We start from the raw sequence: 15,489 nt of genomic DNA on the forward strand, positions 1-15,489 counted from the left end.
CATGGACCAAGTCTGATGAGCCCACAGGAACTAAAAACGGTTATAACTGTGTGTGTGATCAGATATCAACAACGCCAGGCTAAAGAAAGCAAAAAAATATTTTTCACACCTGCTTGCTGGCAAAAAATATTCAGAACCAAAATTCCAGGCATAGGAAACTGCAGGGTGACCTTAAAATCTCACGCACCAGAGAGCTGCCACTCAGCCACATATTTTTAGATAAATGACAAGGCGTGAAGCACAATGCTCCATTTCACAGGAACACAAAGATATGCCTTCACCTGTCACCCGTCTGATTGACTGGGACTCCTGCGCTGCGTGTTTTCAAAGACTCAACAGCAATCAGATCATCGAGACCTCCCAGAAGGGAATAACAGATAGTACCTCCAACTGCACTAATTAAAAGAGCCATGCTAATGTAATGTTTCATTACTGTTAGCTAGTAAATATTTAGCTACAATAGATGTTGTTGCTTTAATGACCGTGTAACAAATTCTTGTATACTGTGCTGTATATTGCGCTTTATGTATATCGTGAGGGTGTGCAGTATTCTTCAGTGTTGGGGGAACTGAGAAGTAGGACTGTGAGAGTTACAAGAGCACTTTTTCTGCTTTGTAAGCAGATGTACTTCTGTCCTAAGGCAATAATCCAACAAAGGTAGTTTTCAGTTCTGGCCCAGAGGCCTCCAGTTACTAACCGAGTACTTTCCTAACAACTCAACTCTTTGACAACATCAGGAAAGTCCTCTGATCAGTTCTTGTTTACTGAAACTCGGGGCTTTGTGAATGAGAAACTTCTTGTGCTGAGCACAGTAGCACTGAGAAAATTACAAGGCTATACGATCAATATTTTTGCTTCTTTCAGTTCTGATTTGGGGGCAATCTCCACGGACCAAGTCTGATGAGCCCACAGGAACTATAAAGGGTTATCACTGACCCCGAGACTGACATAATGTTATTCCAGCAGGAGTTTTCTCATACAGATAAACTTCCATTCTGGCCTGAACCCTCTGCCACAAAAGTCTACGTAGGAATAAAATGCTATCGGTCTTGAAGAAGCCACAAGACTTCTGTTCCTCTCGGTCCTAAGGCACCGGTTGCACAGCTGTTATCAACATAGTGAAGACTAAACGGGCAAGATCCACCAGTGAGGGAGCACCTACTGGAGGTGACTGTGACACCCTAAACCTGCCTCCCAATCCCCAGAGCAGTTATGCAACTTGGAAGTGGGGGAATCGCTTTGAAAATAAAATGTGACGCACGAGAGTGTGAACAAACAGATGTGCGGCACTTTAAAAATTAAAGAAAAGCAGGGAAACCACTTGAAGCATGAAAATGTGGCAGATGGAGTGGGATGGAGGTGGAACGAGCATTTAATTTGCGGGAACGTACATCTGTCATGAAACTGCAATGCAAAGAAGAACTCATAGACCACATGAAGAGAGTTGTGTTTTCCCATTTTATGTCATGCCATTCTTCAGTTAAAATTAAAATAATGAGGAGGGAGCCCCATACTTATCAGAGCCATGAAAGAATTTATTTTGGCATTACCAGAACTTCCATTGTCACCCTATAACAGTGATATAGGATCTCTAAACTCATTCACATACAAAGTTCCACTTGATGGTGTCTCATCACTTGATAGCATTTAGCCAAACTTGTGAACCATCTCCATTGAATGAATGGACACTGGATGACAGAAGTGCCATCTTTTATCTTAGATGTGGATTGACCCTTTCATACATGCTCAGAATGCTACGGTCGACAAGTAACGAGTATGTTGAACCAGCCCAAGAAGCTAAACTTCATGCCAGGGAAGCCAACAGCCACCATGGGCCTCGGAGCAAAGATTCTGTCTGGACCCCTTCCAGATCACTTGTGTAACTCAAACTTCAGTGGTCTTAGCCAGTGGACAACAGGGGTAATTGCCTGGGTCCCATGCGGTGAGGGGCCCCGGTCACCCACAGCTCCATCTACCCCTAAAGGAAGGAGGGAAAGAAGAAGAGCCGGGGCCTGCCACCACTTGTGCTGGCTCTGTCTGGGACTCAGGCTTGCAGCATCAGCTCCTGCCCACCTCACACGGGGCTAGGGCCACCCTTTGTTACGCCCTAGTGGGAAGGATACTAGCAATGGGGTGGTAGTGATTCTGGTGCCCCATACTGGACTTCGGCCTAAGGCCCTAGAGTTACTAAGGCCGCCACTGCAAATATCGTATATTTCAGCAGAGATGTGGATTAAAATCCATAAAGAGACTCTTGGTTCTTCAGTAATTGTGCCTCTAAGAGAAAATGGTTTAAAACTGTTTCAGATAGGTAGCCATGTTAGAGCCAAACTACAAGTGATGCCTGACACAGGTTGGACACTTGTCAGCTTACCTCAAGTTTTGATGGGAAATGTAGGCGTCCTGGTTTTACAGCTTGGCTCTCCATTACAGCTGCAAGACTAGGATGCCTACATTTCCCATCACAACTTGAGGGAAGCTGACAAGTGTCCAACCTGTGTCAGGCGTCACTTGTAGCTTGGCTCTTAGTCTGCAGTAAAACAGCAGGTCCAGTGGCACCTTAGAGACCAAAAAAATCTTCAGGGTATAAGCTTTCAAGAGTCAAAGCTCCCTTCTTCAGATAGCTGAAAATCTTGTTGGTCTCCAAGGTGCCCCTGGACTCAAATCCTTCTGGTTTAAAACTGATTGGGGGGGGTCCCTTGGCAACCCCCCCCCCTCAAATGGAAGATGGCATCTTAGTCCAGTGAGATTATCAATGCTAGTAATTCAATGCTGGTAAATGAATGCTTATATTGGTGTAACTCAATGATGAGTTACACCAGTCTAAGCCTATTGATTACAATGGGGTTAGACAGGAGTAACGCTGCATAGGATTGCACTGTGTTCTCATCACTGTAATATGACAGTGAGAACTTCAGATAAGTATTGAGGAGGTGAATTAATACTAGCTAAACCAGCTAGTCAGATTTCCCCACAATCGACTGTTGATCCTTCCAGAATATATGCAAACAACTATGATAAAGGAATGTAAATACTTGATACATTTGAGGACATCTTCAAGACTCTTAATTGCACAGTATGGGAAAGAAACAATTTTACCTAAAACAAAACTTTTGGCTGTGTAAGTGTTGGTTCTTTACATTCATGATTAAGATGAAGATGTACAAATTGATGTGAGAAAAGGAAGATCATTCTTAAAACAGCGTTCAAAAACTGGTTGCCATTTCTTTAGTATTAGAGTCGTGTGAGACAGGAAGTTTTGTTGTGTGTTTGACATTCTACATTAACATTTCATAGACATCTTACTATGGAAAGGTGTGTAAGTTTACTCGATGTATTATTTTTCTACTTAGTCTTGCATGTCTTTATTACACAGAGCAACCCTAAAGAGGTACACTCTTCTAAATCCAACTGAGTTCAATGGACGAAGAAGTGTATAAATGCATTGATATGACTGCACTGATAATCATACCATTTTGTCCTAAGTTGGGTCCTCCTCGGCAGCCCTGCTGATTTCTGTTGTATGTAAAGATGTTTTTCCTTCCTGAAAACTTAAGTAGGTGACCATGTTCCTCTTGAATCAGCCTCACAAACTCCATGTGTGATAAATTAGGGTGAAATGCAGCTACTTGTCCACAGATACACATTGGGACCATTGCCAATCATTTGGGCCTCCTCCATCTAAATTATGCACTCTGTTCATTATATCACACTACATGGTGGACGTTTTTTAAAGATAAAGATCCCCCACAATGGCCAGAAATTAATTGTCTTGAGCTGGATGGTAAAGGTTTTTTGTAATTTTGCTTACTTTTATTTATTTAAAACATTTATATGCCGCCTTTCCATCCAAAATAGGGTCCCCAAGATGGATATAAATGTAGTATGTATTCATTCTTGATGCACAATGTTTTTATTTGCAATAAAAGATTTATAAAACAAACAGTCCACAAAACCTCATTCCTGAAGAAAGGAAGTATCTTTGTTCCATTTAGGACACTTTTATAGAAAAGATAGTATAAAAGTGAGATTATGTGCTATTCAAAGTTATCACTTTTTGAAGTCATACAAATCCACAATTTAATGCACGTTCAAAGACAGCGGTTTACTTTCTCCAAGAAAAGAGTCCATTTTAAAGTATTGAAAAAGGCAGGAAAGGAATGAAAGTAGGCAAAAAGAAAAAAGTACAAGAACATCAAAAAGTAGATACCACATTGAGAAAGTCATATGTACAACATTCTTATAAAACTGTTTACGGAAACCAGGTATTTTCAAAGAGGTGATTAAAACACATCCAACTGCAATCATAAAGACAATAATGGATTCACTATCATTCATTAATAAATTCAATTCTTGCTCTCTTAATGGTGCCCATTTTAGCATCAGATTTATCTCAAAATTAATGTAAAGCCAGCTTTAACTTGCCCTTTCTTCAACATCTGAGCATTTATTTGGATTACTACTTTTCAAAATATTGAGCAACGGGCATAGAAAGTGCTCAAGTGCTTCACCTATAGTACTATAGATATTAATATACTAATCTTGAAGGGCCATTTTCTACAATACATTTTTGCAAACATTAGATTATTCCTGTGCCACTACTATGTCTATATGCATGTGTTGACACTATATGTTAATTAAGAATGCACAAGATTGGCTCCCTGACCTACCAACAATTGAAAAATTCTTCAATTCACAGACATTTGGGGAGCCAGGAAGAATACTCATTCATACCCACAATGTTTATAAGTGGGTGGAAAGCTACAGGATTCGAGGTGTGTCGCATGCACACATTTCATCTAGCCTGATTCTTATCCTTTTGAAGCTAAAAGGTGGCATACATCAATCAACCAGAGCGCAGAAGTGTGCAACCCTTGCCTCCCCACAAGCATCTAGATGAGAAGAGGAACTTCCTGAACATCTTTGAATGCAAACATAAGCAGGACTGAAAGATTTTTGCGGCGCTGGAATCTTTTCAGGAGGTTCCCGAAATAGACGGCGTAAGAACAGCAGCCCCCTGGTTAGCCCTTACAGTAACTCTTCGGGAAGGTGGAGGTTCAACATATTGAATCGTCAATGCTAATTACACTGGTTAATTAATTATTAATTAATACATTGCTTGAGCTGACAGCTCAGTTCCTGGATCACGCCAGATATTCTATTCCACATGGCAGAGGCCTTCATTTAATTGATTTCAAGCTGATTCTAAAATTAATTATTTTTAAAAATATCTTTGCTAAGAAAAAGCAAAGCATCATTTCTCCCACAGGCAAGGAAAATTTTGATCTTCTTTGGCACTGCTAAGTGGCATATACAGTGTTAACTACCCAGCTTGGCCACCCCCACGAAAGAAGGAGAAAAGACTTAACTGATTATTATGTTGAAATTACTGGTTAAGGGTGAAGGAGCAAAAATGATAGAAAACTCCAGGGTTTTGTGGGGCGGCGAGGGTTGTCATTCTGTTTGTAATGCTCACCCCATTCCAATTCAATTTGTGGTATTGTGGACTTTACCAGACTAAGGGCAGCATCATGCAAAAATATATCACTGTTTCCCAAACATAAATAGAGAAATTCTGAAGTAGAATAAGAAGACAGATTACAGGCTAACAGAATACAAACTCTATGCTGTAACTTCCTTACCCAGATTTCCATGTTCTCAGTTTATTTAAAAGATCTGATGCCCTGTGCTTCCCAAATGTTGTTTGAATCAGAAATGCCACAGAACAATACACAAAACTTTTCCATCCCTATTTCTCACAGCACTGTAATAGCTTACATCCCCCTAAAGCCCCCTTTCACTTCCCAACGTATTTTTTAATACAATAAAAATCCCCCGCTGGCCTGTGTCTGAAGCCACGACAGCCAAACTAGCCGCTGTTTCCCTATCTATAAGCAAAATCCAAGCAGCTTCTTGAGTTGCCAACACTTACCCTGGAGATGGTCAAAGGCATGTTGAAGTCCTTCCCCCCTTGCAGGCGGAACCCCCATGGTCCAGGTCCATTGAGAGTCACACTATAAGCCATTTTTTATCTCTTATACGCCAGGAACCCCAAAGGTCACTGTGAAACAGAGCGGGGAGGGGAAAGAGGTGGGTATTTCTGGTTTTTAAAAAATGTAGATTCTTTTGTTTGTTTCAAATTAAAGGATAAAATAATGATTGTCGTTGTCTCTTGCCTGGTCAGTCCTGCTGAAGTGTCACCTAAGAATAGATAGGAGCTATAATGCAGATACTGATATCCCTGATGAGAGAGTCCATAAAAGGATTGCAACCCAACACCAGCTATGCAAGAACTCCGTGACTCAGAGGTCTAATATAGTCCCCTGGGAGGTTAGCAGACCTTTCTAGACTCCAAAGCCCCCCTGTTCAGACTCAAAGCTGCTTTTCTGAAATAAAGTAAATGATTTATACTCTACCCTATTTTTAAAAAAATTAAAAAGGCAATCCTCGCTTGTTTCTAGGATCTTCTCTTGTCAAGAGCAGGCTTTCTGAAGTTGCCCAGGAATGGCGTGGGGAGATCCTTTTAATACGTGTCAAATATATTGGGATGTGTTTAAGAGTATGATATAATGAATATACAGTATTCATTATACCATATTGATTAATAGCATCATTTTATTTCTTGCATTAATGCCCAGCCTTTGAGAAAATGAAGGGGCATAGGAAACAGAATGAAGAGGAGGGAGCAGAAACTTGTCCATATTTAAGACTGCACTGATAGTCTATCAATTCAATCCTAAAAAGTTACACCCTTGTAAATCCATTGCAGTTGATGGGCTTAGAAGGGTGGAACTCTGACTACACTGTGTATGTTTTCAACATCACTGCAGAAATTTGCCTTCCGATTTAATGCACCCTAATGCATGGTATGCACCCAGAACTCCATACAAAGTGAGGGGGGTTTATTCTGTTGAATGATCAGGCAGGTCAATCAATCAATCAAGTTTATTACGACACAAGATCAGCTCTGGAAAGTCGGCAGTAATGGAAGGAAGGATAAAAATGAAGTAAAAATAAAGTAATAAATAAATAAAAAATAGGGAGAGCATGCAGTGTGACAAGCTCTGAGCAGTGAATGCTGATTGTCAGGGGAGAGGGAAGGACAGAGAGATAATACCTTCCTTCGACAAAGAAATACAGTTACTGAGGCTCCGTCAGGTGCTTATGTATCCCACACGCCCAAGGGCAAAATTTAGCAACTGTATTGGTTATCTCCTGGGAAGAGTTTGTAAGGAGGAGGGAAGTGTGAAATTTTTCATATCTTCCTAGTAAAGCTGACAAAATTAGAGCTATACAGGGCTTTTTTTTAGCTGGAACGTGGTGGAATGGAGTTCCGGAACCTCTTGAAAATGGTTACATGGCTGGTGGCCCCGCCCCCTGATCTCCCCTCTGTCTGGAGATCAGGGGGCGGGGCCACCAGCCATGTGACTATCTTCTCCGAGGGCAACCCACTGAGTTCCACCACCTCTTTTCCCAGAAAAAAAGCCCTGGAGCTATATATTGAGTTTGGAGGTTGTTATAGAACGAGCAGCGCAGCAGAACATGTTCAATAGACTCTGCTTTCCCTGTATGCCACGGGGAGAGCCATTGAGCGAGTGGAACGTGGTGGCATCTGCCTTATAGGAGGGTGAAGGTAAAATATTGAAGCGTGCAAGCATAACATTCTCCAATATTTAGGAATCTCAAGGGATCTAAAATAATCTGCTGGTTGGAAGAATTTAGCATATTGCAGAATAATTGGATATTTCTGTATATGAGTCCTATTTGATTGTAGGGCAAGATCCCAAAGCTGCTGTTTAATTGTTTCTTTTGTTTCTTGGTACTGAAGATGCAATAAAACTTGGGGGGAAAGGCCATACTCCTGGAGTTTCCCCCCGATTGCTCTTTGCCAGGTTGAACAGTGGCTATCAACAAGAATCAGGGGTACTAAACCCACCAGACTGAAGATGAGTTTTAACCAGTAGGTTGATGCATGTAGTCACGTATGAGTCTCCAAGGGGATCGGCCAAGTCTCTAGTCTAAGAAGGGCATTTGAGATAATAATATCAATAATAACAACATTCAATTTAAATACCGCACTTCAGGACAACTTAATGTCCACGTAGACCGGTTTACAAAGTATGCTATTATTATCCCCACAACAACAATCACCCTGTGAGGTGGGTGGGGCTGAGAGAGCTCCTAGAATTGGTGACTGATCCAAGGTCACCCAGTTGGCTTCAAGCAGAGGAGTGCGGAATCAAACCCAGTTCTCTGGATTAGAGTCCTGCTGCTCTTAACCACTACACTAAACTAGCTCCCACAGAACTCGAAGGATCTTTCACAGGGACTTGGACTGTACTGCTTCCAGTGAGCACCTTTCTTGGAAGATAGAGAGCTGAGAACCATGTAAGAGCTGAGACGCAACCTCTCCTTGGAAGATTTGATTGCTGCAGAGATAAAAGAGGCTCCTTCTGTGAAGCGGAATCTTAAAATGGTGGGGGGGGTGCCCTCTGAGCAGTCTCTGCAGCAATGCCTGGGCTCTCCAATGTCCAGGTGACTGAAAGACCATTTCAAAATATTTAAAAGTTTTCACAGAATATGAAGCATAGGAACTGAAGTCCTGAACAGGTAATCAAGTAAGAGATAAATGAAGGCATTTTCTGTGTTGTGTAGAACTCTGTTGTCCTTTGTGCTTCTTTTGTATTTGAAATGAATACCATGTTGGGTCATTTTATATAAAATGTATGGAGATGTCTTAAAAATATTTTAAAATGTTTTGTTTGTTTGATGTTGTGGCTTTTTAATTTGTCATCTCTGAAGTCGATGGTTTTTTGGGATAGTTTATCGCAAGCTGCTCCTTTTTACAGTATACGGCAAAGGCACCGTATGCTCTCTTGAGGCCCCCTTGAGAATAAGATGACAGTATCATCTGCGTATAGCGAAGCAGGAATTGTTCTGTCAGCAAGCTTTGGCAGATGGGATCTTGGATTTCTTAGGTGTTGCACCCAGGAGTTGATATAGTAGTTAAAAAGTGGAGAGGCCAGAATGCAACCCTGCTTGACTCCTTCGCCAAGTGGGATCTTATTGGAGAGATGGCCTTGAGGACTGCATCTTACTTTGTGGAAGTTTCTTTCATGCAGTGAGCGAATAAGCATATGGAGTCTTTTGTCTATTGAGGGGTTCTCAAGCTTTGCCCAGAGCCTGTTCCTGGAGATGCTGTCAGATGCTGCCAGGCAGATTCTATGTACACAGTGAAAAAGTGAGTGTGGAGACTTCTCTAATGACAAAGAGAATGGAGCCACCTTTTCTCATCTTGCAGGCAGTCTGGAGTCTTGTGATTATTAGGCTTGCCAACTCTAGGTTGGGGAATTCCTAGAGATTTGGTGGGGGGGGGTGGAACCTGGGGAGGGAGATCAGCAGGGTATTATACCATAGAGTACACTATCCTCGGAATCATTTTCTCCAGGGGAATAGATCTTTGTAGTCTAGAGATCAGTTGTAAATCTGGAGGTCTTCAGACGCCATTAGCAGGTTTAACTACAAATTCCCCAGGAACTCAACCTTCTAAAATCAAGAGGAACAAACCAACCGGGAAGCTATGCAATAAAGCCACCCATCAATATAATCAATATAGTAGTGTCAATTAATGTAATCAAAGTGCAAGGTGCTAAAGTGCCTACAATATACAGATCAATAAATACAATAGATGGTATAGAGACCAGTAGCCATAAATATTGGTAAAAATGTAGTATCTGTTTCATAAATAAATTTCAGACCAACTGGCAATTCTATGTACTTTTATCATATCGCAGTCCATCCCATTGGGAGGTTGGCAACCCTACCTGTGATGCTTATAATCCAAGCGTAGTCCTTATTTATGCTTTTCTCTTATAATGCATGTGTTTAAGCTGTTCGTACAACTCACAGCCTACCAAACCACAAGCAATCAACAGAACTAAAAAAATAATATATTTTGTTCTAATTTGTCTTGGATGAATAGGACCTTAAAAATGCTGTAGTTAGGTAGCATGAAAACCCTACTTCAACATGAATATATTGGTCACATTTTGCATTCAGTCCTTCTGACAAGGAGTGAAAGGTGGCTGACAGAGGAGGTCATCCATCCCAGTGTAATCTTATCACAGCCTTGTGAAATTAATTGTGCTAAGAGACCGAGGAACAAGCCAAGATCACCCAGTCAGTTTTATTGCTTAGCAGGATTTATGCCTAATTTCTGCCTACAACATGAAACAATTCATAAAACTATTGTGTTCTTATCCAGTGGGCTGTTATCAGTGTCTTTCAGGTAAGTATGTAGGTATCAATGTCTTTCAGTTATTCCACTACATTCTAGCTGATTAATCATCTGCATTTTAACTAATGAACTGTTTATATTTAAATACATAATAAATATAAAATTACTAATTGTTGAAGGCTTTCACAGCCGGAGAACGATGGTTGTTGTGGGTTTTCCGGGCTGTATTGCCGTGGTCTTGGCATTGTAGTTCCTGACGTTTCGCCAGCAGCTGTGGCTGGCATCTTCAGAGGTGTAGCACCAAAAGACAGAGATCTCTCAGTGTCACCAAAAGTGTCACCAATCTCTCAGTGACACTGAGAGATCTCTGTCTTTTGGTGCTACACCTCTGAAGATGCCAGCCACAGCTGCTGGCGAAACGTCAGGAACTACAGTGCCAAGACCACGGCAATACAGCCCGGAAAACCCACAACAACCATAAAATTACTAAATTACTAACATCTCAACCTAGAGTGTTTTTCTGAGACACTGAAGTGCACTTTGATCAATAACAGCTACAATTCACTGTTGTAAGGAAAGCTTTTGAACCCACCCTGTATTGGCCATTTATTTTAATCTTAAACCTTTGGATTTGGGCCTTAATCCAGCTCTTTATGTTATCTTAAACTTATACCTCAGGAGGGCTCCAGTCATAGCGAATACACTTTTTAATTCCAGTCACACCAAGGTTAGGTTTCTCTACCTTACCCATGCTTATACCCAGGGCTTTTTTTCTGGGAAAAGAGGTGGTGGAACTCAGGACTGCACAATGACATCACTTTGGGTCAGCTGGAACAAGGGGGGAGTTTTTTAAAGTTTAAATGGCCCTTGGCGAAAATGGTCACATGGCCTCCAAACAGAGGGGAGTTTAGATTGTCCTCTGTGCCGAGTTTAGATTGCCCTCCCCTCTGTCTGGAGATCAGGGGGCGGGGCCACCAGCCATGTGACCATTTTCAAGAGGTGCTGGAACTCCGTTCCACCGCGTTCCCGCTGAAAAAAAGCCCTGCTTATACCTCAAGAACACCTTCCCTTTTTCGTTTGTGTGATCCATATATCGCTGCCTGTCCAAAAGGTTTTCACTGCCCCCAAAGGCTTCCACCTTCCATCTGTTTAACTGGTGCTACAGGAAGGCTTTGTTATAGATGGTAGTTTCACAGAACGGTCAACATGTGAAGGTAGTTGTGAGGTAAAAAGGGATCTTTTTTTCCCTTAAACAAAAGTAGAATTTATTTATATATACATAAATATGATGTTTGCAGAGCTTTGATAAATGTATCTGTTTCAGAATAGTTCTTAAGCTTGGTGGTTTCAAAAGTAAATATATCTTCGTAAAGGTATTTTCACAGACTAGTCACACCAAGTAATTTTCCATTCCGTTCTTCACTAATGGCTTTTTCTCATCCACACAGACATAGAGTCACTCAGCTTGCCTGACTTAGATAAGATAATCTCTCTGTGGGCCAAGCTACAAGTGACGAATGACACTTGAACGGCAAGTGGATTGAGTGGAGGGCAAGTGAACAGAGAGAAATACACTTGCCATTCAAGCGTCGTTCGTCACTTGTAGCTTGGACCTCTGAGATATAGACAGACTGCCCCAGGCGCACACACAGGTGGCCTGACTGAGGCAGAATTTCTCAGGCCAGTTCAGGCTCCACACAGGTTGCCTGTTTTGCCCAGGATAAACATTTTCTCTCAGAAACACACAGACATCCTTGGAATGTACACAGCCTGCCTCTTTTGACTAGAATCCTTTCTCTGGGAGACACACAGACTCTCTCAGAGCCAAACTACAAGTGACGCCTGACACTAGCTGCACTACTGACGACTCACTTCTTATCCCCATGCAGTCACACTGCGTGGGGATAAGAAGTGAGTTGTTGGCAATACAGCTTGCCTTCCTGCCATTTCAGCAGCCTCCTTGGGGCCTCTGGAGGCCCAGGAAAGCCCAGCGTGATGGTGGGAAGGACCAGAGAAGTGGTGCAGCCCTCCAGAAGTCCCAAGGAGGCTGCCACGGCAGTGGGAAGGCCCCACGTGGCCCTCCAGAGATCTGGGAAGGCCCAGTGTGGCAGCAGGAAGGCCCAGCACCACACCAAGGCCCTCTGGAGGATCTGAGGAGGCTGCCGCAGCAGGAAAGCCAGCACAGCTCTCTGGAAGCCTGGGAAGGCCTGGTGTGGTGGCGAGGCCCGCCAGAGGCCATTTTCTAGTATGTAACATAATGAAGGTGAAACACTGTACTAATGCAACATCGTGACTAAAAATAAACTCCTTCGAAATTAATCCACTACACATTATAAACAAGAGTTTCAGCACACAAGGCTTAGTTCTGAAGACACGCCCCCCCTCATTTTTTGCTATCACATGATCCTATTGTACTTTCAAGAAAAGGGAAAGGAAAGGAAATTTTACTACTCCCCACACAACCGATGTTCCATATCTAAGTAACATCCCCTGTCTCACAAAGGAAATTCTAAAATTCAGTTTATAATCAGAGTTAACACATCTAAAACTGGACTCATGCTCAAGATGACCATTTAACTTCTGTGCCATGCTGAGCTGTACAGGTGCTGCATAAGCTGACAATTCAGGCATAGTCCTACGCAGACTGGCAGGTACAACAATGATGAATACGAATTTGGTTGTATGTAAAAATTAATCACATGCAATGACCATTGGAAGGAATAGTTGTTATGGCAGTGCTAAATTTGGGGGAAAGTCTAAAATGGGGCAAACAGAGAATCCTTGAGGCCATTTCAGATCAGGAAAATGGTGCAGGGGGAAGGTCCTGATCTGAAGTGGTTTGCATGAAACTCCAAAATGCTGACTAGGACTAATCTCTGAGGGAAATTTATAGTGCAGTCCGAAGCAGAGTCACTCCTGTCTAAGTCCATTGATTTCAATGGACTTAGATTGGAGTAACTCTGTTTAGGATTGTGCTGTTAGTGTAGTGAAGCTTTTTAACATCTGTACCGCTCATCTGGCACAGAAGTTAATATAAACTCACAATTTCCATGTTTTGGAGAACAGGAAATTTTGAGATCTACATGAGTGCAATCCTAAAGGCCCCCTGAATGCACTTAGGACGGCATTGGCCATTAAGCTTTTAGATGATAAATACGGTCAGGGTTTTTTTTTCTGGGAAAAGAAGTCGCGGAACTCTCAAGAGGGAAATGAGGAAGAAACACACGGGATTCTTTGAAAGCATACTGTTTTCAAGCCCTATTGCCGAGTATTTTCAAGAGGTGCCGGAACTCCGTTCCCCTGCGATCCCCCTGAAAAAAAGCCCTGGATACGGTCATGTGGCATCACTGCATGACTAGTGCAGTACAATGCCTGAGATACCCCAGCACCATTCTGCTGATACAGGGACTGGATCCAACAGTACTGGCAACGTGCTAGAGAGAAGTGATACTGAACTGGCATCCCTCTAAGCTCTCTCAGTATAGCATTCCACTCTTAATGCTAGTGTAATGTTGCACCACCGTGTAACTTCATTGCAATGCCAGCACAATGTCATGCCATGAAACCCATGCACAGGTGGAGGAAACAGGGAGCACAGCCGTATTTTTAGATGGACACCAGTCCTTCCACTCCAACCATTTTTGCTGTTGCCCAAAAAATTATGACTCTTTCAAACTGGCAAGATCACACATGGCCCCAAATACCCTACGTTGGATGGGCAAGTATTGGCTATTTCTCCCCAGCAGGTGATTCTTAAAATGTGAATAACACCAGTGATGGGGTTGTGGTACAGGAACCCATGGACATCATCCTCAAGCCTGTGAATTTGCCCCCATGTACAGAGTGCCTGAGCTCATGTACTATCTGCTGTAATTGCTGATCTTATTATTCTTCCTGTTTCCAGACTCTTTCCAGGCAGCCCTTCAACGGGGACCCCATTCACAGTGCAGTGTCAACAATAAGCAAAGTCTACAACAGCTATGATTCGCGTGCAATTAGCCACTTTGCTATCAGGTTGTCAAGTCTCTTGTTCTATCCTGGGTTCTGCTTATCAGGCAGTTGTACCTATTAAGGGCATGCAGCCCCAGGGGCAACTCTGCTGTCTGCCAATACACGTTTCCTCTCGCAAATGAGCTGCAGGTGTGATTTGGTGCCATGCTTGAACTGTCTATGCACCTGGAAAAAGGGCCGATGTTTGCAGATGGAAATTCCAGCCCCACTGGAGATCCCAGGTGCGTGGTAATCACAAGTAGTAAGCATGTGACTGTCCTTTATGCAGTTGTCTTTTCTTACTCAGTTTGTGGTGGGTGGGAGAGGTCCTAGTGGCTTATTAATGTTACTTGAAGGACTGCCTCCTTCCATATTGCCCAGTCCACTAGTTAAGATGAACCTTACAATCCTTGTTCTTCTTGCACCTAGCTTCAGAGGTGAAGCAGTTGTAGAAATACCAGGCCATTGCGTGGCACCATAGGAAGATTTGGGGGCGACAGGTTGGTGCACATCACTTCCAATGAAAAACTGGATATGACATCATGAGGGCAATGGTCTAGGATTCTCCAAAAATCTATGGTTAAACCATATGGTTAAACCAGAGATTTTGGCAAATACTAGACCATTGCCCCCAACAGCATAATGCCACTTTTGTTTTTCACATCACATGACTTCACATCTTGATGCTGCTCTGCCACGCCCACCTTGGGCATTTAATGCTGGATTTTAATTAACATCTTTTAGAGTTTTGTGTTGATGTATTTTATCCAGGTTCCCTAGAGAGGTACCATATTTTTTTTCTAAATAAATAAATAAATAAATTTTAAAACATTCTTGTTTTTAGGTTATTGCTAAATGCAAACCACAAGCAGGCCTCCAAACTATACATACACATTCACAATGCAGCAGCCAATGAGTATTCACAACTCTGATCTACTTGATCAGCCCCCTCAGGTTGGAAATACCTGATCATTCAAGGAGGCGACACTCCTTGTAAATATTGAGAGGGACCAGAGTCATCACATCCCACCAAGACCCCCTCTCGGATGTGGTCCAGATATGTTGCCACAGAAGGCGGTCATGAGGCAGTGGAGGGCAGTTCACTGCAAATGAACCACGTGTCCAGTTCCAGACAAGCACAGCTTCCCATCATGTGGACACGCTTCATGGATGACCAAGTGCCTACAGGATTTGCTCCTGGAAGCAGAAAACTTATAAAGTTCTGGCAGGTACCAATGACATAAAATTAAATAGGTATTTAA

General features: G+C 42.4%; 1 protein-coding gene across 4 annotated transcripts in view; it reads right to left on the minus strand.

Moving 5' to 3' along the window:
- The window catches only part of LDB3 (LIM domain binding 3), a 216,300-nt gene that overhangs the window by 190,034 nt on the left and 10,777 nt on the right, over window positions 1-15,489 (minus strand). For 2 of the 4 annotated variants that reach the window (XM_054983566.1, XM_054983570.1), the window contains exons 1-2: window positions 6,177-6,235; window positions 5,933-6,061 (exon numbers count right to left, since the gene is read on the minus strand). In XM_054983566.1, coding sequence (XP_054839541.1) covers window positions 5,933-6,025 — 93 coding nt within the window. In that variant the 5' untranslated portion in view covers window positions 6,026-6,061; window positions 6,177-6,235. The other 2 variants (XM_054983567.1, XM_054983568.1) reach the window with 2 other exon arrangements.

This window comes from Eublepharis macularius, chromosome 6 (assembly GCF_028583425.1).
Source record: "Eublepharis macularius isolate TG4126 chromosome 6, MPM_Emac_v1.0, whole genome shotgun sequence".
Lineage (NCBI taxonomy): Eukaryota > Metazoa > Chordata > Lepidosauria > Squamata > Eublepharidae > Eublepharis > Eublepharis macularius.